Source organism: Tamandua tetradactyla, chromosome 13 (genome assembly GCF_023851605.1).
Source record: "Tamandua tetradactyla isolate mTamTet1 chromosome 13, mTamTet1.pri, whole genome shotgun sequence".
In the NCBI taxonomy this organism is placed as follows: Eukaryota; Metazoa; Chordata; class Mammalia; order Pilosa; family Myrmecophagidae; genus Tamandua; species Tamandua tetradactyla.
In genome coordinates, this window is record NC_135339.1 from 76,120,673 (window position 1) to 76,143,640 (window position 22,968).

At 38.4% G+C, this 22,968-nt stretch overlaps 1 protein-coding gene and 1 long non-coding RNA gene across 2 annotated transcripts in view; one reads left to right on the top strand and one right to left on the bottom strand.

Moving 5' to 3' along the window:
- The window catches only part of CCDC186 (coiled-coil domain containing 186), a 49,527-nt gene extending 36,242 nt beyond the window's left edge, over positions 1-13,285 (bottom strand). Inside the window, exons 1-3 of the mRNA XM_077126091.1 lie at positions 13,038-13,285; positions 4,387-5,082; positions 899-1,025 (exon numbers count right to left, since the gene is read on the bottom strand). Of these exons, the coding sequence (XP_076982206.1) occupies positions 899-1,025; positions 4,387-5,048 (789 nt within the window). The 5' untranslated portion in view covers positions 5,049-5,082; positions 13,038-13,285. The remainder of the gene's footprint in view (positions 1-898; positions 1,026-4,386; positions 5,083-13,037) is intronic.
- Positions 13,286-13,376: 91 nt separating this feature from the next.
- LOC143654309 (uncharacterized) lies at positions 13,377-21,711 on the top strand. The gene is made up of 3 exons (XR_013161754.1): positions 13,377-13,965; positions 20,381-20,516; positions 21,153-21,711. It is a non-coding gene; the product is annotated as an uncharacterized LOC143654309 (long non-coding RNA).
- Positions 21,712-22,968: the final 1,257 nt, after the last annotated feature.

Consider the following 22,968-nt stretch of genomic DNA (forward strand, 5'->3'; position numbering starts at 1 on the left):
CAGTTTGAAGTTTCTGATCTTTGAGCAGTATGACCTGACTACCAAAATCTGGATTCATAAGGTTCCCTCACACTCTGAAGTTCTATAAATTTGGTTCATGTGGACAGACCTAAAGCACATAAAACCAGGACATAAATAGATGAAATTTTACAAATACAGTCACCTGCCAACTATATAAAAGGTTTTATGAAGTGTACTAAGGCATCATCACATGAAACTTTAATTTTTATGCTACTACCAATTGTTTGCTATTTTTTTATGTGAAAGATGAGACAAAAGAAAAGATTTTTAAGGTTAGAATGTTTCTATCCTAACTACAGAAGAAAAAGCAGCTTAGAAAGATAAAGAACAGAGCTCAGCTTTGCAATCAGTTTGTATTTAACCTGGTTAATAGAAGCACTAGTTTATTAAAAGAAAAAAAAAAAAGACAAAGAAAATAGCATGCTAGAGAAGCCAGCTAGTCAGAAAAAGATTAAATTATGAGAATGAGGCTTCACTCTTAGTTTACAAAAATACTAAGAATGGAAGCACATTAAATTGTAAGCTTAGAAAAATTTCTAATGCCATATATAAATGTTTAGGTTTCTACCGTTTTTTTTCCAATAACTGGCAAAAAACAGTCTAGTTGACTGTCAAGTCAAATCATCTTTTAATTAGCATATTTCATAGAACACAGCCATATATAAATACATAGTATATAAAAATAAAGATTTACATAAAAGAAAATACTGGCTATGTTTTTCCAAATTATTAAAGGGAATGTTTTAAATACCAAGAAATTCCCTGCTTTTTAAAATGTGATTTTTATTTACAGAACTTCAATTTATACATAACTTTTCAAGAATGCATTTATTTTGTAAATTGAAGTATGGTCATTAAAAATTTTTTGTCATGTTACCTGTTTAATTGTGCTCATATGCTGCTTTTCTGTTTCTGTTCTTTTTTTTAATTCTTCTCTTAAATTGTCTTTTTCTGAACAAATGTCTAAAATGAGCTCCTGATGTTTCTTATTTTCTTTAATTAACCTAAATATAAAAAGAACAGTATAGGTAAAATTCAAGTAAAAATGGAGCTAAAATGATATAAAGAATATAATCTGTTTGCAGATTAGGATGTAGACACCTATGATTTATAAATCAACATTTCTAAGTAATTATTTTATTTATAGTGATACATTGTGCTTTGCAAAACATTCTCAGGCCAATAAGGCTATTAATTTCTTCTTAGAAATTTGTGTATTTCAAAGCAAATAAAACACAATCAGATAAAGAAAACCAAACCCATTTAAGTACCTATTTTCTTGTATTCCAATTATACACTTCACCCCTTTTAAGATCAATAGTTTTTAACCAGGGGTGTTTTTGCCCCCCAGGAAACATTTTGTTCCTCCAGACATTTTTCTGGAGACATTTTTGATTGTCACAATTAAAGCAGGGGGTGCTACTGATCTAGTGCACAGAGGCCAAAGATGCTAAGCATCCTACACGGCATAGGACAGCACCCTCACAACAAAAAATTATCTGGCTCCAAATGTCAATAGCGCTAAGGTTGAGAAATCTTGCTTTAGATTTTTTAAATATTTTAATAGTTACAGAACTATACAAATAAAATAACAAGTAAACAAAATAACAATAAAAGTTTAGGAAGAAATTTCATTTTCAGTACCTCCAGAAAAATATAAACAAAATATTAAAAACTACTTGCAAAATACTCAGAACTATAAACTCAGAACTATATAAAATAATCTAAGAAGGTTAACAACTATATTCTAGGATTGTTAATGATAGCCATTGCCTAACAGTTATTACATACTATTTGCTACATTTACCTTTAAGTGGATTATTTCATTTAATATTTAAAATAACTATGAAATTACTGCCACTTCTATCTTATAAATGTAAACAAACAAAAAAATCCTGAAACTTAGAACTTGCTCCAGTGCATATAGTTACTAAGTAACTGAATTGAGACTTAAACCCACATCTAACACCAAAGGCCAGGGCTTTCTACCTTCTACTTGGAAGATCAGTTCACTCATACACTTAACAAAAGCACACTGGGTACCTACTATGTACCTAACACTGTTCTGGAAGCTGGGGATACAACAAAGAACAGTTCTGCCTTCATAGACCCTACAGTCTAAGAGAGAAACACACAAAAAAAATAATTAATAGACATATAATAAAATGCCAGGTGTGATTAAGTTCTACTTAGAAAAATAGCAGGCAAGAGGACAAATAGCCCCTTGAGCTCTGATTCTAGATAAGGTAGTCAATAAAGGTCTCTCAGAGGTGGTGGTGGTTGAGCACAGAATGAAATGAAGAAGCAAATTCTACAAGTGTTTAGGAAACACGAAAATGCAGTATGTGAATTTATTCAAGCCTTTTATGACAGTGGTTTAATTTAGTTTATATGATTAAGACATATACTTGACTTGTTACAGAAGATTACCTAAAACAAGAATCCTGACTATAGTTCACAAGGAAACAAGGGAAGAGGAAGTAAGGGGTAGCAAGCACTCAAAGTGTTATTCTTATAGGTCAAATACACATGCTATACACTAATAACTGTTCTTAACTAAGACTTTTAGTTGGAACCTTAGACAATACTGTTAGTTAGAAAGCAGAGAAATGGATATATAAACAGACATTTAGAAATGGGTAGGCTCACTGAAATTTAGAAATCAAGAAAGAAATTAAAAGTCAAAAGAACTCAAAGGTAGTCTTCTTCAGAGTAAATTTTTAAAAAATTAGTTGTTTTAACCCAACCTAAGCTACAAAGTATTTCATTTTAGAATTAAAAATATGTACGGCAGGCCACAGTGACTCAGTGGCAGAGTTCGCACCTGGCGCACCAGAGACCTGGGTTCGATTCCCAGTGCCTGCCCATGTTAAAAAAAAAAAAAGATGTATAGAACAGATTAACCTAGATTTAATATATTTACCTAGATTTAATATAATACCTGAAATTTGTACAAGATCTTAATGTTCATAAAACAATCCCATCAGATAGGGGTCATTCTCTTTAAAAGGATAAAAAAATCTTTGACTTGTAGAGCTGGTAATAGCGATGGGAGCCTTCCAACTCCAGGCTTCTGACCAGAACCATGCTTTCCCCTCTCTACCATTCTGCCACTGTTCTGACGATGCTCCAAAATAAGAGGAATTAATTTTCTACTGTATATCTATTATTTTGAGATAAATTGTGTATAGCTGCCAAGTTGACAAGGCATGGAATGTGATGGTTAGGTTCTGGTGTCAACTTGGCCAAATGATGAGGCCCAGTTGTCTTGTCAGGTAAGCACTGACCTGACCTTTGCTGCAAGGATATTTCATGGCTGGTTGATAAACTGGAAGGATGGTGTATTAAATCATCAGTCAGTTAACTGCATCTGTGGCAGATTACATCTATGAACAACAAAGGTGCGCCTCCCAACAAGGAGATAATCCGATCAGTTAGAACCTTTTAGGAGAGAGAGACTTTTTCACTGCTTCTTTAGCCAGTGAGCCTCTCCTGTGGAGTTCGTCCAGACCTTCATTGAAGCTACCAGTTTCGTAGCCTGCCCTATGGATTTTGGGACTTTCCATTCCCACAGTTGTGTGAGATACCTTTATAAATCTCATATTTACAGTTATCCTGTTGGTTCTGCTTCTCTAGAGAACCTTAATTCAGGTATGAAAGTGACAAGACTACCTAAGGAATGTGAGGAGGCACATCAGGGATAAGCCCAGGAGTGAGGTCTAAAAGAAAGGTACAGATAGCAAGAAAATGAGGGAGCTGCCCTGAAAAGCAACAATGATAGAAACACTGATGGTTCAAGTATAAAAGGAAATAAACACACAATTGATTCAAACAACAGCAGTTTTCAGTAAGGAAAGGTATAGGAGTACCAGGTGTTAGCTTTGGGATAGTATTAAGAAGGACCCTGGATCCCAAGAGATTACAATTCAGTGGATAAGCCAATGAAGGGTGAGTTGGTTTTGAGAAGACAATCCACAATGACTAATCAGCATAATCTGGAAGAGTAAAAACTAGAAGTAAGGAGATCATTAAAAGACTATTTCATATCCATCATATTTGGATTATGGTATTTTTTTCCTGTCATCTTCCTCTGGTTTCTGGATTTGCTCTCTCTACACACACACACACACGCAAATGTACACATCCCTATTCCAAATTTTAATGTAATTTTTTGAAAGAGAATCAATCTGTATTTTAGTGACAACTAGTATGTCCTACTCCCTTTTCTAAAGGTATATACACACTTTATTGATCAACTACTACATATATGGCTCTATTGTGGGATTAAAAGTGGATAAAATGGTCTCTTCCTTTAAAGAACTCAGTTTCTAATCCCTGATAACCTAGGGCAATCATAAAACTTACTTCTTTATTGTATGTTCCTGCTGAAGATACTTATCTTGTACACATTTTTCAAATATAACTATTGCATGTTCACCCTTATTCATTCCATTTGGTACTCGGTTTTCATTTGCAAATTCTGTAGATAAGAGCTCAGATTCTATTTCTTCCAATAAATCCTCTGACGCTGAAACATTCTTTATCCTTGAAATAAATTCCTTGGTGCAGTCTGTATCATAAGGACTTTCTGAATAAGTTTTTTGGTTCATTGCTTCTGTAAACGTAGATGACCTTAATTCCGCCAATATCTGTGTTACTGTCTGTTCTGTTTCATTTGTTTTTGAAACTTGGTTTGCAAAATCTCCAGCAGAAAAATTAGCTATTTGTTCAGCATTTTCTGGGCATGTGTCTGAATTAGTACAAGAATCCTCACCTACACCATGATCTGGAATATAATTTTCCTGTGCTTCAACCTGATTACTGTGTTCACTGGGCTGACGTAAAGTTTTATTAGAGTTTGAAGACAACAGTATGGACTCATTTTCTAAGCTGCTGTTTTCACAATCAGAAAAAGAGTTGCATGAGTCTTCCTTTAATTCAGATGTTGTTCTAATATTTTTATCAGAGGAAGTGGAGGCTACATGCTCTCTCTCAGACATGCTGACTGGCACCAATTCACTCTGCATTTCTTCAAATCTGCTCCTGGTCTTCGTTTTACATCTAAGAAAGTCAAAACATCAAATTAAAAATTTAAAAGACTCCATATATATATTTACACACCTCCATGATGTTGAATAACGAAGAAAACAAACTTTCTCGCTAATAACTCCCTTAAAAATCACTGCTCCAGGGAAAAGATAAAAGAAGAGGACAGTCAAGCCAAGCATGCCACAACCAACAGGGCAGCTACAAAGTTCCATTCTTTCCTCTTTCCATTTCTGTCTTACAACTTTAGCAGTTAATTTCAGCTGCAGTTTGGCATTCTTGATCATCCCAGTAAGATGTTAGGTAAGGAATAATACTAGTAACTGAAAGGTTAGGCACCAAAGAATTGTTTAGAATTCCTTCAATGCAATAAGAGGAAAAAGACTTCCTAAATAATCTGTGGGAAAATAAAGTGCTAGAAGAAAAATCAGATAAAAAAAAAATTTATGTTTTTAATTTAACATAAAAAAATGTACATTAACTATGATAAATATTTACTCAGAAGAAAAGCTAAGCAATAGTAAGACATAGCTACATATATATAAGAGATCTAAAGACTGAACTGAAAGGACATCAGGGTATGAAGGATCCCTGATATGATTTTTAAATATTCTTATCAGGAATAAAAATGCCTGGTGCAAATCAAATAGAGCCCATAAGGACTCCTAGGTCATAAAAGCAACATTGAAAAAACTAATTTAACAAGGTTAGAAAACATTTTTATATTGTATGTGAGGGTCACCATTATAGCCATCTAATGAAAATTAACCAACCTCAAAAATTATTTTGGGACAAATATAAAATATTTCAGCACTCTTGAGGATTACCTGGAAGCACAAAAATGATATGACTAAAGTAGTCATTAAAAAACAGTATTCTTGGAATGCAGAAAATGAGAGGAATAATTGTTTAAAAAGGAAAGAAGGAAGACCAGCTTGTGTACTAAATACCCTGGGCTTCTAATTTAGACTGCCAACTAATACAGACATTAGCCTTCATAAACTGCCTATCTGTATAAAACATATTTCCAAACAACCAAACAAAAAATTATATCGTTGTATATATATTTTAGAATCAAGCCTAAGTCCACACTAATATTAGAGACTTCAATTAAATAATACAAATAAAAGCAGTAAGGAAATTAAACGCCTTACAAGTATGCTGTATTTCAAAATTTAGAACAAAGTAAAATAATTTTCAAACAGAAACATTAGCCACCTAATTACCTTTCTCAAAGTAACCCAATAAGATATAAATTGAAATGTGTTGTTGTTGAATTTAAAATCGTATCAATATAGAATTCAATCTAAAAAACTAATGAAGTGACTTTTAAAATCACAACTAGTTCATGCTGCATCAGCAACTAACAGGACCAAAATCTTTTTAAAAGAGAATATGCCACCATGTGTGGGTACCAGAGTCTAAACCCCAAAACCCTGGAGCCTCTGGCCAGCTCCCATCCAGCTTCTCTTCAGCCTGGGCCTGTGCACACTCATCACTAAGATGGGAGGCGCCACTCTCCTGTACCCTGCCCTGGGCCCGCCACCGCTGTCCAGTCAGTTCGCAGCTACTCCCATGGGTCACGAGAGAGATGATAGGTTTGATGCTTGCTAGGTGACATACTTCAACAAGGTATATATTAATGCGAAGGGATTACATACAAGGATAAATGCTTGTTGGCTATGATCATGTTACAGAATCCAAAACCATCGATGTTGCTTTGCGGACGCGCAGACACAGTTAAATGATTTTGCTAGTGCAGTTTGCATCCTAGAGGTTGTTAAAGACAAAGCAGGACCTCTTAAGAAAATCACCTGGAAAACTGATGGTTACATATTACCTTAATCAAGCAAATTTTCCTCTGAGTACCAAACCATGTAAATGTACCTTGGAACTTAACGAAAGGGAAATAAGCTTGAACTGGAAAAAAAGAGACAGAGAATAAGACTGTAAGGGTACTGTCACCCTACCACTAGAAAAGAAACCTATCACCTGACAACTTTATGGCTCCTCTATGTGTGCCATGATGTGTTCACAGAAAAACACCACAGAACTATTGGTTATCATCCTCTCACCCAGCATTCATATTCCCAGGGTTCATCCTCAAGTCTCTATTTTCCCTCCTAGAATTCATTCACTTGGACACCTTGAACAACTCATAGTTTATGTCCATTCAGTATTGTGCTCCTGAGTTACAGATAAGTAATCTAGCTTCTCTTTATTCTGTGTGTATCTATACATAAAACCTCCAACCGAATACAGGCGTCTCTACTGGATGTTATATCTTTGAAGCCAAAATGGCTAAATCCAAAATCACAATTAGAGTCCCTATAATTGAGTTTTCCAAGCTAAGCTTTCCAATTTCTACCAATGCTATCATTTTTCTTAGTCATCTGTTCCCTCAAGGTCTTGTACCAAGTTCATACCTCCCTCATTTATATCCTTTCTACCGTCACTGACTTCTACCTGCAACCCATTCCAGACCCCTGACCACTTCATACCTAGAAGACTTGAACTGTTGGTTTCTCACTCCATTTCTCCTTCACCTGTTTTCCATTCTGTAATTCCAAGTAAAGAAGCAAGGAGGTTAATGGAGGGGCAGGTGACATGGAGCAGCCCAGGAGGGTCAACAGGCCAAATAACAGGTCATTCAATCCATAGTAGAGGTTGAAGTATGTACCTGCCAAAAGGGGAGCTGGAGCTGCTGCTATAAAGTGGGCCCTTACTGGCAGAAAGGGCCAGGGAACTACAACACAGCCCCTTAAAAATCCACATATACAGCCACCTCCCCAGAGACCACAATGCATGAATCAGAATAGGGCCAGGGCCATCTTGTCCCTCTTTATAAGTTTTCATAATGACAGCTCTGCTTCCGCTGTCTGATCTTCCCCAACTCTGAAAAGGCTGGCTAGAAGAAGGAAAGGGAGCATGTTTTAGAGCCAGGGTACACCTCTTTTTCTCCAATCCAAACAGCCAGAGACTAATGGTGGGGGGGGGGGGGGGCGGTAACAGTTTCAGCCTCTCTTAAGGGAGAAGACTTAATTTGTGATTATTTTCACTTCTTATTGTTTTTTAAATAAACGGGACTTGACAATTTCTGAAATGAGTTTTCTCTAGTAACTAAAAACAGCGTGAGTTTTCTTTAGTAATTAAAAAAGGTGTGATATCAGGCTAAGACATTATAAGGGAGTTACATTTCAGAGGGAAGTGAGAGGGATGGGAGTTTTATTCAGTATAAGTGGAGACCCATTTAGGAAAAAGTAAAACCATTCCATGTTTGTACCCCAGAATTAAGATTCCTCAGTAAACCAGCTGAACTACTTTTCTAATCTTATCTCTCACCACATTCTTAAAATCTAGTGTTTCACTGTATTCTACCAGTCCAACCAGTCTACTGATTTTCCCAAACAATTTGCACATTAACATTTCTATGGCTTTGCCCCACCTAGAATGTTGCTCCCTTCACTCCATCCAGGGCCTAATGATTTAGAGATCCAATTTTAATGCCACGTATTCCTCCAAATTTTCTCTCATTATAAGTACAAAAATAATTTCTCATTTTTGTAAATATTGAGAATGTAAGGTATAAAATTAAGCACATATTACCTTTATACTCACCAAGCACACAGTCACAGTTTTTCTTGTGACATTTTTGGACAGGCAGTCTCCAGTCTTTTGAATGCTCTCTGAACTAACAAAGAGGCTTATTCTAAACTAAGTCAAACTTTTTAAATCTCATACAAAATAACAGTAATAATAAACAAACAAATGAATGTAACAATATATTCTCTATTGCATTTGCACTCATTTTTGCAAATGCTCAGTAGTTCTCAATGGGAGTGGAAACCACTGGGTTTACACAATGATCTTGAGAACCAAACTGCATTTAGTGTGTGAGAATCAATTTGTAAGATGACATGTGATGGGCAGAACAAAAAACTGTCTCACATTCTGCTGGATTTATCTAGGTAAAAAACAAAACAAAACAAAAAACTGCTTTTTTATAATTACCTAATTTAAGAATCTGTTTTTTATATTATCCTCCTATAAATCAAGGAAGACTTACTTTCTTCTCAAAATACAAGTGCTTTCATAAAAATTGGCATCTACTAGCCATTTATCTTGCAAGCTAAATAGTTTTTTGATGCTCATATGAATATTGATGGGTGGGCCACAGTGGCTCAGCAGGTAGAGTTCTTGTCTGCCACGCTGGAGACCCGGGTTCGATTCCCGGTGCCTGCTCATGCAAAAACAACGAAAAAGAATATTGATTGGAAGCAAAATGAAAAAAAGGGGTTAATGAAGATCTATGTAGATATATGTAACAAAGCCTTCACCAAAGAAGAAATAACCGCACAAGAGTGGTAACAGATCAAAAATCTCTGAGCTTGATTATGTCCATGATTAACCAGGGGGAAAAAAAAGCAGCTGAGTCCTCTTGTGGGCCTACAGTTACCAACGTCACATAGATCACTTTGCTTTGCTCTCTAGTTTTTTTGTTAGCCTGTTCGTTTCTTTTTTGGGGGGGGGAAGGGGAAATACGGTGGCATTAGAACTACTGAGGATGGAATAGCTTAGTCAGTATTGCGACTAAAGGTAAAGAATATAAAACTAGCCATTTATTTACAAGATGATTTTAAGTGCATGTACAAATCAAATTTAGACTCATATACACTGATTACAATTATAGATTACAATATGTGTTGGCTTTTTGAGGTAATAAAATAACAGGTTATTTGACTTTTTAGCAACTCTTACTCATTAGGGGAAAATACTATACTTAAAACTTAGCACAGTCACAAAATTCCTTTTAATTCAAGTACTTCCCTCCCTCCACCTCCTGAGCTGTTTGTTTCTGACAGTACTACAGGACCAATTCACACTTCAAAACTGTTTCTGTGGAGTGAGAACTGGTTTCGCTCTGACTGGAGCTCATCAGCTGTAGGCAACTGGTCAAGAAACATTTTTATTTGCCATAATATCAACAATTTTCCACCTTGGATTTTATTTCTTAATGAAAAGGATATATACATACACACATACATATACTTACTAAGAAATGACTTATATATATTTTTTGCAGTATTTTTAAAATTCACAATTCATGAATTATTTCCATAATAATAAAAAGCCATTCAAATGCAAGCACTACCTAACTTTGAGTTCTATTTCCTTTTTCTCTAATTAGCACCATAAGCAACAACAAAAATTTAGGCTTATTCAAAAACTGCAAATATAAGCAAATCCAATTCATATATACTTGAACAGGTTATCAAATAAGTTTCATACAAGGGTAACGCATCATAAACACATCTCTAAAGCAGAAAATTATTAGTAAAGAAATCCTATTTTGAAGTTTGTTGTGTAGATCTTAGCATTTGAACTATGAGTCTAAGAAAATAAGTTTTCAGCTAAATATTTTTTAAAAGAAAAAACCACATTTGACTTCTAATTCCCTTTTCAAAAAGTTTAACAAATTTTTTAAAGATAATGTATATGTATGTTTTAAAGTTTTTGTTAATGCTTAAATTTTGAAATCATTTATGACCTGTGTTTGGTTAATCTGATAGGATGTTGTTTACAAAAAAATTAAATTATTCATTAGCTTTTACTATGTAATCATTTCTCTACAATAAACACTTGACGGGTACATGTCTTTTAATGACAGACAAATGTTAACAAGAAATACACTCACAATACAACCAATACTTTTAATATATAGGGATCAATTTCTACTTTGTGTCTATTGCCCATTCACTCCAATATTTTTGTTTGCTTGTTAACATCTTAGCCCAAGAAAATTTTAAAATCTCAGTAGTTGAGAAAGTTCAATGGAGAAGTTTAAAACAACGTAAGATTAGGAAGGGATTTGTAGATTTAAATGATCTATGCTTGCACTGTTGCCCTTAATGTGAGCAACAAATATAACATTCATAATATTGTGGGCCCAGTAATATGTATAAGAGAAATTCAAGAATCAGTTTTATTATTTAAAGCTAGAGATAAGAGATAAAATAAAAACCTAATCATTAAAAGAGAAAAAAGAAAAACCGAATCTTCGCTTAAGGAGTCCTACTTTAATATGAGGCTGTCAGATGAGTTTGGGAAAAGAGCACATCGTTAGTCATTCTTCAAAAGAGAAGATGGTTTTCCCAGTTCTCTTAATAATGCTGCCTCTTAAACTATCATCTCGTCCCTACGAAGTGAGTATACTGCTCTGTTTCATCTTCATTGCATGATGTCAGCATGTGGCTGTAAATAGTTGTTTTTAAACTAAATGTACTAAGCAATTATCATCAGCTATGCTGTCACTGTATGTATAACATCAAATGACAACTCCTGAATTTACAGGATGAAGGAACTAAAGGTTAGAAGCGATTACTATTCTACACACTAGCCACTCCCTTCACGTTAGCAATAAGATTCTGAAATGCCAAAGAGATTCGGTGGAATGGCCACTGTTTAAAGAAACTTCGAAATTTATATGCATTTATTCTGAATTAAATAAAATCTTCAAAATAGATAAAATCAATATAGACACAATCCATGAGGTACCAAGTACATTCTTCAGTAATTATACATGTTTGCCTTTTACACTGTAAAAAAGAGCTTTAATTATTAATACTGCAAAATTTGAGAATTAGCCAATATCACTACTGAATTTAAAATAACATGAATACACCAAAAAGAAAGGAAAAAAGAACTAGGACAATCATTACTGTTTTCTATTTGTGTGATGGTAGACAAAGAAAGAACTGAAAAGTAGCTGACAAGGAACAAAAGCCCTTTACACAAGTTGATAGTTCAGTTTCACCATTAATGCCCCTTGAGCCTAATCAAGATCACACTGCAAATATGAAAGTATAGTCAGGAGCTGGAAAGTCTTCGGCTCACAAATGGCATACCTAAGTACTAAACAGTTGCTATGTGTTTTGTTTTTACTTTTATTTTTTTTGAATGACCACCATCACACCCTTGTAACACTGCTCCATTGATTTACTGAACATTTTTCTTTGGAAAAACTCCCAGTCTATAATTTTGGAAGAAATAAGAAAGCTGGTTATCAAGAGTACATGAACTACACAAAAAGGACTGCTAAGCCGTAAAGCACCTAGGACTGTACTGCACATTTTACTATATTAGCTCTTCTAATTTCCAGGGGACAGGTAATAGAGAAGGAAATTGCATAAAATAACAAGAATATTGAAAAGAAAGGATTCAAACCCAGGTGTTCTGACTCCAAATCCAGGCATCTTTCCTCTAAACCAAATCAAGAGGTCAATTTTAGCGGAAGTTACCAAATTGTTAACAGGTGGGCAATAATTACACCTGCATTGTTTCCAAGAACTGATTCAGGAGATGAGGCAGTGAACATTTGACACGTTTGGTAGAGGCACGGATCGAATATTACAATTACATTGTTTACCAACCAAGGTTTATGAAATGCCTTGATGCCCTTGAAGGAAAGGCAATATACTCATAAGTATAATCATCTCTCTCACACGCAAACCTAAAGAATCATTTCTAAATAACTTAAAATCACAATAATGGAAATGTTTGGATGGTGTTTAAAAAGAAAAAAAAGTAGATACACAGTAACACGACACAAAGAGAGAGACACACACACACATAGAAACTCCCGTTGGAAATGAAAAGCGAAATACGCGATTCAGTCTGAAAAATCCCGGAGCAGGTGGGGTTTAGCTATAGTCGGTACTTGCACACCAAGCAATGGGCCCAAATTCGGCAACTCTCCGGGCGCGGCCCCGGCCAACCCCGACGGGCGGCGCTCCTCCCCGCTACCTCCTCCCCCAGCAGCCCCGGGAAAAGTGCCCCCGCACTCAACCTCCCCCACCCCACCCTGCGAAGCCAGGCCCCGGGACCTGCAAGGAGAGCGCGGGAGGATGGCAACTCCGCCGCGCCTCTGCCGCGCTTCTCCGGTCCGCCGCGGGCACCCCTCAAACACTCACCCCACTTCTCCCAGACTCAGGCCGCACCCTAGCGAGGCCGATGGAGCTCTGGCTCAGGAGTCACCTTCTCCATAGCTGGGGCCAACAGACAGGGAGGGGGAGGGCCGTGGCGGGGAATGCGACGGGGAACCCAGCGGAGTCCCAGCTTGGTCAGTCGCGGCTTCTCCAGCCCCCCGGCGGAGCTGACACATCAACAAAGATGGCGGCGGCACTGATGCCGGTCCAGCTACAGCTGAGGGGGGCGAGGCTCCCAGAAGCAGCCAATCAGCGCGACGAGGATGGTGTGACGCCAGTGCACCTTGAGCGTCAGGGTAACCTGTGTGCAGTGGGCGGGTTCGGTGCAGCCCCGCCTCCTGCCCCGCGGCTTGAGGAACGCGGAGCTGGAACTCGCGCTCGCCAAGGAGCCGGAGTCCTGCGAACCTGGCGAGCGGGTTTTCTTGCCTTTAGCTGTGTCCTACACCCTCACGTCCCTTCCGGACCCAAGCCGGCTGTTTCTTTTTGTAGGAAGCAGTTACTGGATATTATGTTCCTCACCCTTTGGCCCTTTCTCACATCAGTCAGGGGCATAAAGCAATAAAAGCTCATTTGAAATTGGGACTTCCTAGATCTGCTGGGCATACCAGGCACCTGACGTGGGGCGGAGTCAGCAGGAGCCGCCTACCTACCCGTCTGAAAATTCGTCTCTGCTCGGGGTTTCCATAACATACCGTTCGTGTTCACAGCATGGTACTTACTGCCATTGTTCAATAATGAATTGTTGGTGTGTTTGTAGCTGGCGTCGGACTGTGAGCAGCTTGAGGGCAGGGAGTGCCCTCTCCCGGTTGGGTTTTGCACCACGCAGCACAAGATTTGACACGCGGGGGTGCTCAATAATTAGCAAAAAAAAAGTTGTTGAATACATTTGCCCAACCGCATCCGGAAAAGTAAGGTGAGCAGTTTCAATATGTGGAGGTTTTGCAAATGAAATGATATTCAGTGATATTACATTGTTTACATTAGGACTTATGTCCAGCTCGAGTGAAAATACTTGATTCCAACGAGTCTTCTCAATTTTTCTACTCAAAACTTGATACACTATTTTTCTAATCAAAACTTGATACACTTCTGTTAAGCTTTTCATACTAACTGAAGGCAAACAAAAAATAATTTAAAAATTCAGCCCTGTATAACTCCGTTCCTCTTTCCTTTTCAACAGGAAATGGCACATCTTTCCTTAAAAGAAGGTGCTGCTTAAAAATGCACTTTGCAGTGGAAGTGTCTGTGACAGAAATTATTTGACTTCAAAACAATAATTTGACCAAATATCTCAAGTGAAATATATTATTCAGAATTGGGGAGTGGAGGGGGGCAGGAAAAGAAACCTTAAGGTTTTTCAGTAACCATATTGTTAGCAGTAACAACTGCATTGTTATTATGAAACTAATATATATTTAATATATTGTTATAAAGTACATAAATAATTGTCTTTGAGAACTAATATTTTCCACACAAGAGAAAAGAAACAAATATAAAGCAAAGAAATTAACACTCTGCAGTCCTAAATATGCATTTAGAAACATGAGTACGAATGCATGATGCTCCTATTCTCCAGACTATTATATCTAAATATCATTTCCCACTAAAAGGCACCTGGCTCCCGTAGGAGAAAGGGTTGATTTCAGGTCTGGGGCAGAAAAGTACACGGGCAACCAGAGTCATGTTAGTTGTACCAGAAACCAAAGAAGAAAGCAAAGATCTTGGGAGGGGAGTTGTGCCAAAAAAGACTCAGAATCCAATTCAAAGGTGCTCTCACTTGTCAAAGATGGAACAACTTTAACATTCAAAAAAATAAATTAATTAAAGCAATCGATTGAGACACATCATTTATGTTAAAATCAAGGTCACACAGGATATTTTTAAAAATCTCATTGGTCACTTCTGGGAGATGCTGGAAAATCATCATATTCTGAAAACTGATATGGGGGGGTGTCACCGTTAGGGAAATGTGTCAACTCCACCAAGCTGTGGTAGCTGTATATCTGATTGGGCAAGTACTGGCCTGTCTGTTGCAATGAGGACATTTCATAGGATTAGGTCATGATAATATCAGCTGCATCCACAGCTGATTCCATTTGTAATCAGCCAAAGGGGAGTGTCTTCTACAATTAGTGATGCTAAATCTAATCACAGGAAGCCTTTTAAGGAGGGCTCAGAGGAGACAGGCCCCATTCCTGCTTGGCTGGTGAGCCTCTCCTGCAGAGTTCATCCAGACCCTCCGTCGGAGTCGTCGGCTTCACAGCCTGCTCTGTGGATTTGGACTCTGCGTTCCTGTGGTTATGTGAGACACTTTTATAAATTTTATATTTGCAAGTGTTCCCTGTTGATTCTGTTTATCTATAGAACCCTAACTAATACATTTTGGTACCGGGAGTGGTTCTTAAGAAACAGAATCTTAAAAATGGGTTTTTATGAATGGTTTTCTACTCTGACTGGACTCAGAGACACTAAGGACTCTGATTCCCGTAATCAGAATGACACTCCCAATCTATGGAGTGAGTTGGCAGAGGAGATAGTCAAAATATCATCATTTGATTCTCCTAATGCTTCACTTGTACGAAGCCAGACTCTGGGGGATAATGTTTTTGACACGTTTACAGAGTTTTGTAGAAATAAGAGTTATAGAGATGTTGGTTGGTTGTTGTTAGATACACTGGCTACATTAAGGGGTGAGAGGGATGGGCTTAAGGCTTCAAATGAGAAGCTTAAGCGCCATGTGAAAGATGTAGAAGTTTCTATGAGTATCCTGAAGGAAAATCTTATTTCCTGTAGCCGAAGACTTGAGATCTCTGAAAATCATACTCGGAATCTTATTGTTAGAGTAGCAACTTTACAACGTAAACTGAAATCTCAGTCTTGCATGGTGTCTGCCGTTAAAGTGAGGGCATTGATTGGAAAGGAGTGGGATCCTGAAAAATGGGATGGTGACATATGGATTGATAATGATATTGGGGGCGAGGTTGAAACCCTAGGCCATTCTGAGTCTTCTCTAGATAACCCTGTAATAGTCTTCCCTGAGGACATAGCAGCCCCACCTCCAGCCTGCTTTAAGAAATTGGCCACCCAACCTCCTCCTGAAGGAATTAGCCCTAGAGTAATAGTGATTAATCCTATTGCACCAGATGAAACTGCAAATGAAGGCCCTGAAGCAAATGGCTTAGAAGATATTTCTAATTCTTTTCATGACCCACCCCTACCACCCCTCATTTCTTCTAGACCTATAACTAAAGTCCCAACAGGCTCCTAAAGGTGAGGTACAAAGTATCACACATGAGGAGGTACGTTATACTCCAAAAGAACTGTGTGAGTTTTCCAATTTATATAGACAAAAATCAGGGGAATATGTGTTTCAATGGATTTTATTTTTAAATAAAATTTTTTTTAAATTTTTGAATTTTTTTGAATTTTTTTATTTTTTAGATGAAATGGAAGGTAGTCATTAAGATTTTGCTGAGAAAATAAAGAGGAAAGAAAGAGGTAGGGGGTAAGGGAGGGAGGGAGGGAAGGAAGGAAGGAGAGAGAGAAAGAGAGAAAGAAAAAGAAAGGAAGGAAGGAAAGAGAGCGCAAGAGAGAGCTGGATCAGGCTGAATTTATTGATATGGGCCCACTAAGCAGAGATTCTGCATTCAGTGTTATAGCTCAAGCGGTTAGAAAAGGTTAGAAAAGGTGTTAACAGCTTGTTTGGGTGGTTGGTTGAAACATGGATCAAAAGATGGCCAACATTACCTGAGGTTGAAATGCCAGAACTGCCCTGGTATAATGTAGATGAGGGGATCCAGAGGCTTAGAGATATTAGAATGTTAGAGTGGATTTATCATGCAAAGCGTGCTCTTACACCCCTGGAATGTCCAGAGGATGCACCTTTTACCAGAACAGTGAGAAATAAATTTGTGAGACTAGCACCATCATCCCTGAAGAGCTCTGTGGTTGCACTTCTCTGTAGGTCAGATATTACTGTGGAAACTGCTGTCACTGAGCTGGAATCCTTAAACACAATGGGGATGACAGGATCCCGAGTTGGCAGAAGCCAGGTGGCAGCACTTAATCACCAAAGACAGGGTAGACGCGGCTATTATAATAGACTACAAACTCAAAGGAGGCATCAGAATTATATGACACGCAGAGATTTGTGGCATTGGCTAGTAAATCATGGGGTACCTAGAAATACAATAGAAGGGCAGTCTACTAAATTCTTGTTGGAGCTGTATAAACAAAAGAGTTCTAGGTCAAGGGAACAGAAGTCTAACCTGAATTACAAAAACACAGAGTCACGGCCCCTTAATCAATTTCCAGATGGGAAACAGTTTACAGACCCTGAGCCCCTTGAATGAAGGGGAGGCCAGGTCCCTTTGGGGGTGAAACCGTTACACTGCCACAAATTTATACTGTTAACCTTCCTCTAAGTCTTCCCCAAGGAGACCGACGGCCTTTTACCAGGGTAACTGTGCATTGGGGAAAAGGAAATGATCAGATATTTTGGGGATTATTAGACACTGGTTCAGAAGTGACATTAATTCCTGGGGACCCAAAACGTCACTCTGGACCACCAGTCAGAGTGGGGGCTTATGGAGGCCAGGTGATCAATGGAGTTTTAGCTCAGGTCCGTCTCACAGTGGGTCCAGTTGGCCCCCAGACCCATCCTGTAGTTATTTCCCCAGTTCCAGAATGTATAATTGGCATAGACACAGTGAGCAACTGGCAGAATCCCCACACAGTGAGCAACTGGCAGAATCCCCACGTTGGCTCTCTAACTCATGCAGTGAGGGCTATTATGGTGGGAAAGGCCAAGTGGAAGCCAGTAGAACTGCCCCTACCAAGCAAAATAGTAAATCAGAAGCAATACTATATTTCTGGAGGGATTGCAGAGATTACTGCCACTCTTAAGGACTTGAAAGATGCAGGGGTGGTGATTCCCACCACATCCCCATTCAACTCTCCTATTTGGCCTGTGCAGAAAACAGATGGGTCTTGGAGAATGACAGTGGATTATCATAAGCTCAACCAGGTGGTAATTCCAATTGCGGCTGCTGTTCCAGATGTAGTATCATTGCTTGAGAAAATCAATGCATCCCCTGGTACCTGGTATGCACCTATTGATCTGGCAAATGCTTTTTTCTCAATAGCTATTAGTAAGGACCACCAGAAACAGTTTGCCTTCAGCTGGCAAGGTCAGCAATATACTTTCACTGTCCTACCTCAGGGGTATATCAACTCTCCAGCCCTATGTCATAATCTTGTTCGCAGAGACCTTGATTGTTTCTGCCTTCCACAAGACATCACACTGGTCCATTATATTGGTGATATCATGTTGATTGGACCTAGTGAGCAAGAAGTAGCAACTACTCTAGATTTACTGGTAAGGCATTTGCGTGTCAGAGGATGGGCGATAAATCCAACAAAAATACAGGGGCCTTCTACCTCAGTAAAATTTCTAGGTGTCCAGTGGTGTGGGGCATGTCAAGATATCCCTTCTAAGGTGAAGGATAAGTTGCTGCATCTGGTCCCTCCCACAACCAAAAAAGAGGCACAACGCCTACTTGGTCTTTTTGGATTTTGGCGACAACATATTCCTCATTTGGGTGTGCTACTCCAGCCCATCTATCGAGTGACCAGAAAAGCTGCTAATTTTGAGTACGGACCTGAACAAGAGGAGGCTCTGCGACAGGTCCAGGCTGCTGTACAAGCTGCTCTGCTACTTGGGCCGTATGATCCAGCAGATCCAATGGTGCTGGAAGTGTCAGTGGCAAATAGAGATGCTGTCTGGAGCCTTTGGCAGGCCCCTATAGGAGAATCACAACACAGACCCTTAGGATTTTGGAGCAAAGCCTTACCCTCTGCTGCAGATAACTACTCTCCTTTTGAGAAACAGCTTTTGGCCTGCTACTGGGCCTTAGTAGAGACTGAATGCTTAACCATGGGCCACCAAGTTACCATGAGACCTGAGTTACCTATCATGAGTTGGGTGTTGTCTGACCCACCAAGCCATAAAGTTGGGCATGCACAGCAGCACTCTATTTTAAAATGGAAATGGTATATACGAGATAGAGCCAGAGCAGGTCCTGAAGGCACAAGTAAGTTACATGAAGAAGTGGCACAAATGCCCATGGTTTCCACTCCTGCTGCCACATTACCTTCTCTTTCCCAGACCAGAGCTATGGCCTCTTGGGGAGTTCCTTACAGTGAATTGACTGAGGAAGAGAAAACTCGGGCCTGGTTTACAGATGGTTCAGCATGATATGCAGGTACCACCCGAAAGTGGACAACTGCAGCATTACAACCCCTTTCTGGGGTGTCCTTGAATGACAGTGATGAGGGGAAATCCTCCCAGTGGGCAGAACTTCGAGCAGTGCACCTGGTTATTTCATTTTGCTTGGAGGGAAAACTGGCCAGAGGTGCGTTTGTATACTGACTCATGGGCTGTTGCTAATGGTGTGGCTGGATGGTCAGGGACTTGGAAAGACCATAATTGGAAAATTGGTGACAAAGAGGTCTGGGGAAGAAGTATGTGGATAGACCTTTCTGAGTGGGCTAAAAACATGAAGATATTTGTGTCCCATGTGAATGCACACCAGAGGGTGACTTCAGCAGAGGAAGATTTTACTAATCAAGTGGATAAGATGACCCGTTCTATGGATACCAGTTAGCCTCTTTCCCCAGCAACTCCTGTCATTGCCCAATGGGCTCATGAACAAAGTGGTCACGGTGGTAGTAATGAAGGTTTGGGTCACCCCACCAGGCGAAGAACCACGGCCAGCTGAAGTGCTTGCTGAGGGTAAAGGGAACATGGAATGGGTAGTGGAAGAAGGTAGTGATAAATATGAACTTTGACCACGTGATCAATTACTGAAATGAGGACTGTAATGCTGTTTTGTTCATGTTATACTGTTTAACTTGTAAGATATCAAGTTTAAGAATGAATGTTGCCTAAGGATTTGCACCCTATTCTGGAGAGATTTAATGTGTTTCCAGTTATATGCAGGACAGTTTTTGAGTATTGTCAGGTAAAAGAAAAAAATGTGTGCTTATTTGTTTTCATTTGGAAATTAAGTATGGTTTAAGGTGATATATATATAGGTGCCAAGTTGACAAGGGGTGGACTGTCATGGTTAGGGACATGTGTCAACTTGGCCAAGTTGTGGTAGCTGTTTATCTGATTGGGCAAGTACTGGCCTGTCTGTTGCAATGAGGACATTTCATAGGATTAGGTCATGATCACATCAGCTGCATCCACAGCTGATTCCATTTGTAATCAGCCAAAGGGGAGTGTCTTCTACAATTAAGTGATGCTAAATCTAATCACTTTTAAGGAGGACTCAGAGGAGACAGGCCCCATTCCTGCTTCGGCTTGTGAGCCTTTCCTGCGGAGTTCATCCAGACCCTCCATCAGAGCCGTCGGCTTCACAGCCTGCCCTGTGGATTTGGACTCTGCGTTCCTGTGGTCACGTGAGACACTTTTGTAAATTTTATATTTGCAAGTTTTCCCTGTTGATTCTGTTTATCTAGAGAACCCTAACTAATACAGGGGGGAAATCAAGCATGTATTCTACCTTTACTGTTACAAACTGAATTTCAATCACATAGTTGATGTGGCAAAGTTCTTTATAGAATTCCATTTTGTAAGTGCAGAAAAAATGATTACCATTTTACAAATCCTAATGAAATAATGGATCTTGATGTTTCTGTTTGTTAAAGCTGCCAGAATGCAATATACCAAAAATGGGTTGGCTTTCCAATGGGGGGGTTACTAGGTTACAAATTTACAGTTCTGAGGCCTCAAAATGTCCAAATTAAGGCAGCAATAAGAGATACCTTCACTGAAAAAAGGTTGATGGTGGTATTTGGGGTTCCTCTGTCATATGAAAAGTCATCTGCTGCTCCTTTGCTCTCAGGTTCCGTTGCTTTTAGGTTCTGTGTGTCCTTGCTTGCTTCTCCTGGACACCTCTCTGAGTTATTTGTGTCCTGCAGGTTTTTCCTTGGCATCTCCAGGGCATTTCTCTCTCTCTCTCTCTCTGCATCCTTCACTTGGTTTCATCTCTCTTCTCACTGTATCTATGTTTTCTGTTTTTATTCTCTTCATAGGAGTAAAAGGATTAAGACCCACCTTGAATTGGGTGGGTCACATCTCTGTGGAAACAACCTAATCAAAATGTCCCACCCACAATGGATCTGCAACCACAACAGTGGATTTAAAGGACATTGTCTTTTCTGGGGTACATAATAGATTCAAACCAGCACACTTGGCAATGATCATCAGTGACTTTAGAGCCATCAGATGAGCTAATGGGAAATTTTGTAATGGATGGATCCAGCAGACAAGACTTCAACCTACTAGAGCAATGTAATTTCCCTCAAAGAGAAACAACTAGATATTATGATTCTTATCCTGTGATGCAATAGAAGTACACGCCACCACCTGAGAAATATTCTTGCCAGAGGGATGCAATCAAAATGAATGTGAGAAAAACTGCAGTTACTTCAATAAATAAATTGCAAGAAAAAGAAAAGATTAAAAGGAATCTTTTTAAGAAGACATTACCAAATACAAATCCACGATCTTATTTGGATCCTGATTTGAACATCCAAGAATCACTTAAGACAATTTGGAAATTTTAAGCACTAACTTTATGATATTAAGAAATTATTTTCAAAGCTGAGACAAATTTGGCAATGTACTTAAAAAGTAGTAATCTTTTTATTGGGGTGAAGTTCATATGCCATAAAATTAACCAATTTAAAGTGAAAAATTCAGTAACATTTAGTGCATTTGCAATGTTGTGTAGCCACCCTCACTATCTAGTTACAAAACATTTTCACCACCCCCAAAGTAAATCCAGATCTATCAAGAATTATTTCCTAATCCCTCCCTGCTCCCCTGCCCTGGGCAACCACCAATTTGCTTTCTGCCTTTATAGATTTACCTATTCTGGATATTTCATATGAATGGAATCATACAATATATGAGCTTTTGTGTCTAGTTCCTTCTATGCAGCATAGTGTTTTAGAGCTCCACCTACATTGTATCATGTTTCAATAAGTCATTCCTTTTTATGACTGAATAATACTCCATTACGTGGATATATTGCATTTTGTTTATCCATTCATCTGTTGATAGACACTTTTTCTACCCACCTTTTAACTATTGTGTAAAAAATTGCTATGGATATTCCCATTCAAGTTTCTGTTTGAGCTCCTGTTTTCAGTTTTTTGGGTATATATAACTAGGAGTGGAACTGCTGGATCTTATGGTAATACTATGTTTAACTATTTGAAGAACTGCCAAACTGTTCTTCAATCAGCGGCTTCACCATTTTTTAATCCCACCAGCAATGCATGAGAGTTCCAATTTCTATACGTCCTTGTCAACACTTGTTATTTTCTATTTTTTAAATTATAGTCATCGTACTAGGTGTGAAATGATATCTCATTGTGGTTTTGATATGCATTTTCCTAATGACAAGTGATGCTGAACATCTTTTCATGTGTTATTGGACATGTGCATTTTTCTTTGGAGAAATGTCTTAATTTTTAAATTAATCTTGTCTTTTTGTTATAAAGTTCTAAGAATCTTTTATATATTCTGGATACAAATCCCTTATCAATATATGATTTGCAACTATTTTCTCCCATTCACTAGTTTGTCTTCTCACTTTCTTGACAATGTCCTTTGATGCACGAAAGTTTTTAATTTTGAGGAAGTCCAATTTATCTTTCTGTTATTGCTTATGCTTTTGGTATCATATCTAAGAATCCAGTGCCAAATCCAAGGTCATGAAGATTTCCCCCTCTGCTTTTTTCTAAGAATTTATTGTTTTAGCTCTGATATTTAGGTCCTTGATTCGAGTTAATTTTTGTATCTTCTGTCAGATAGGGAATCCAACTTTGTTATTTTGCATGT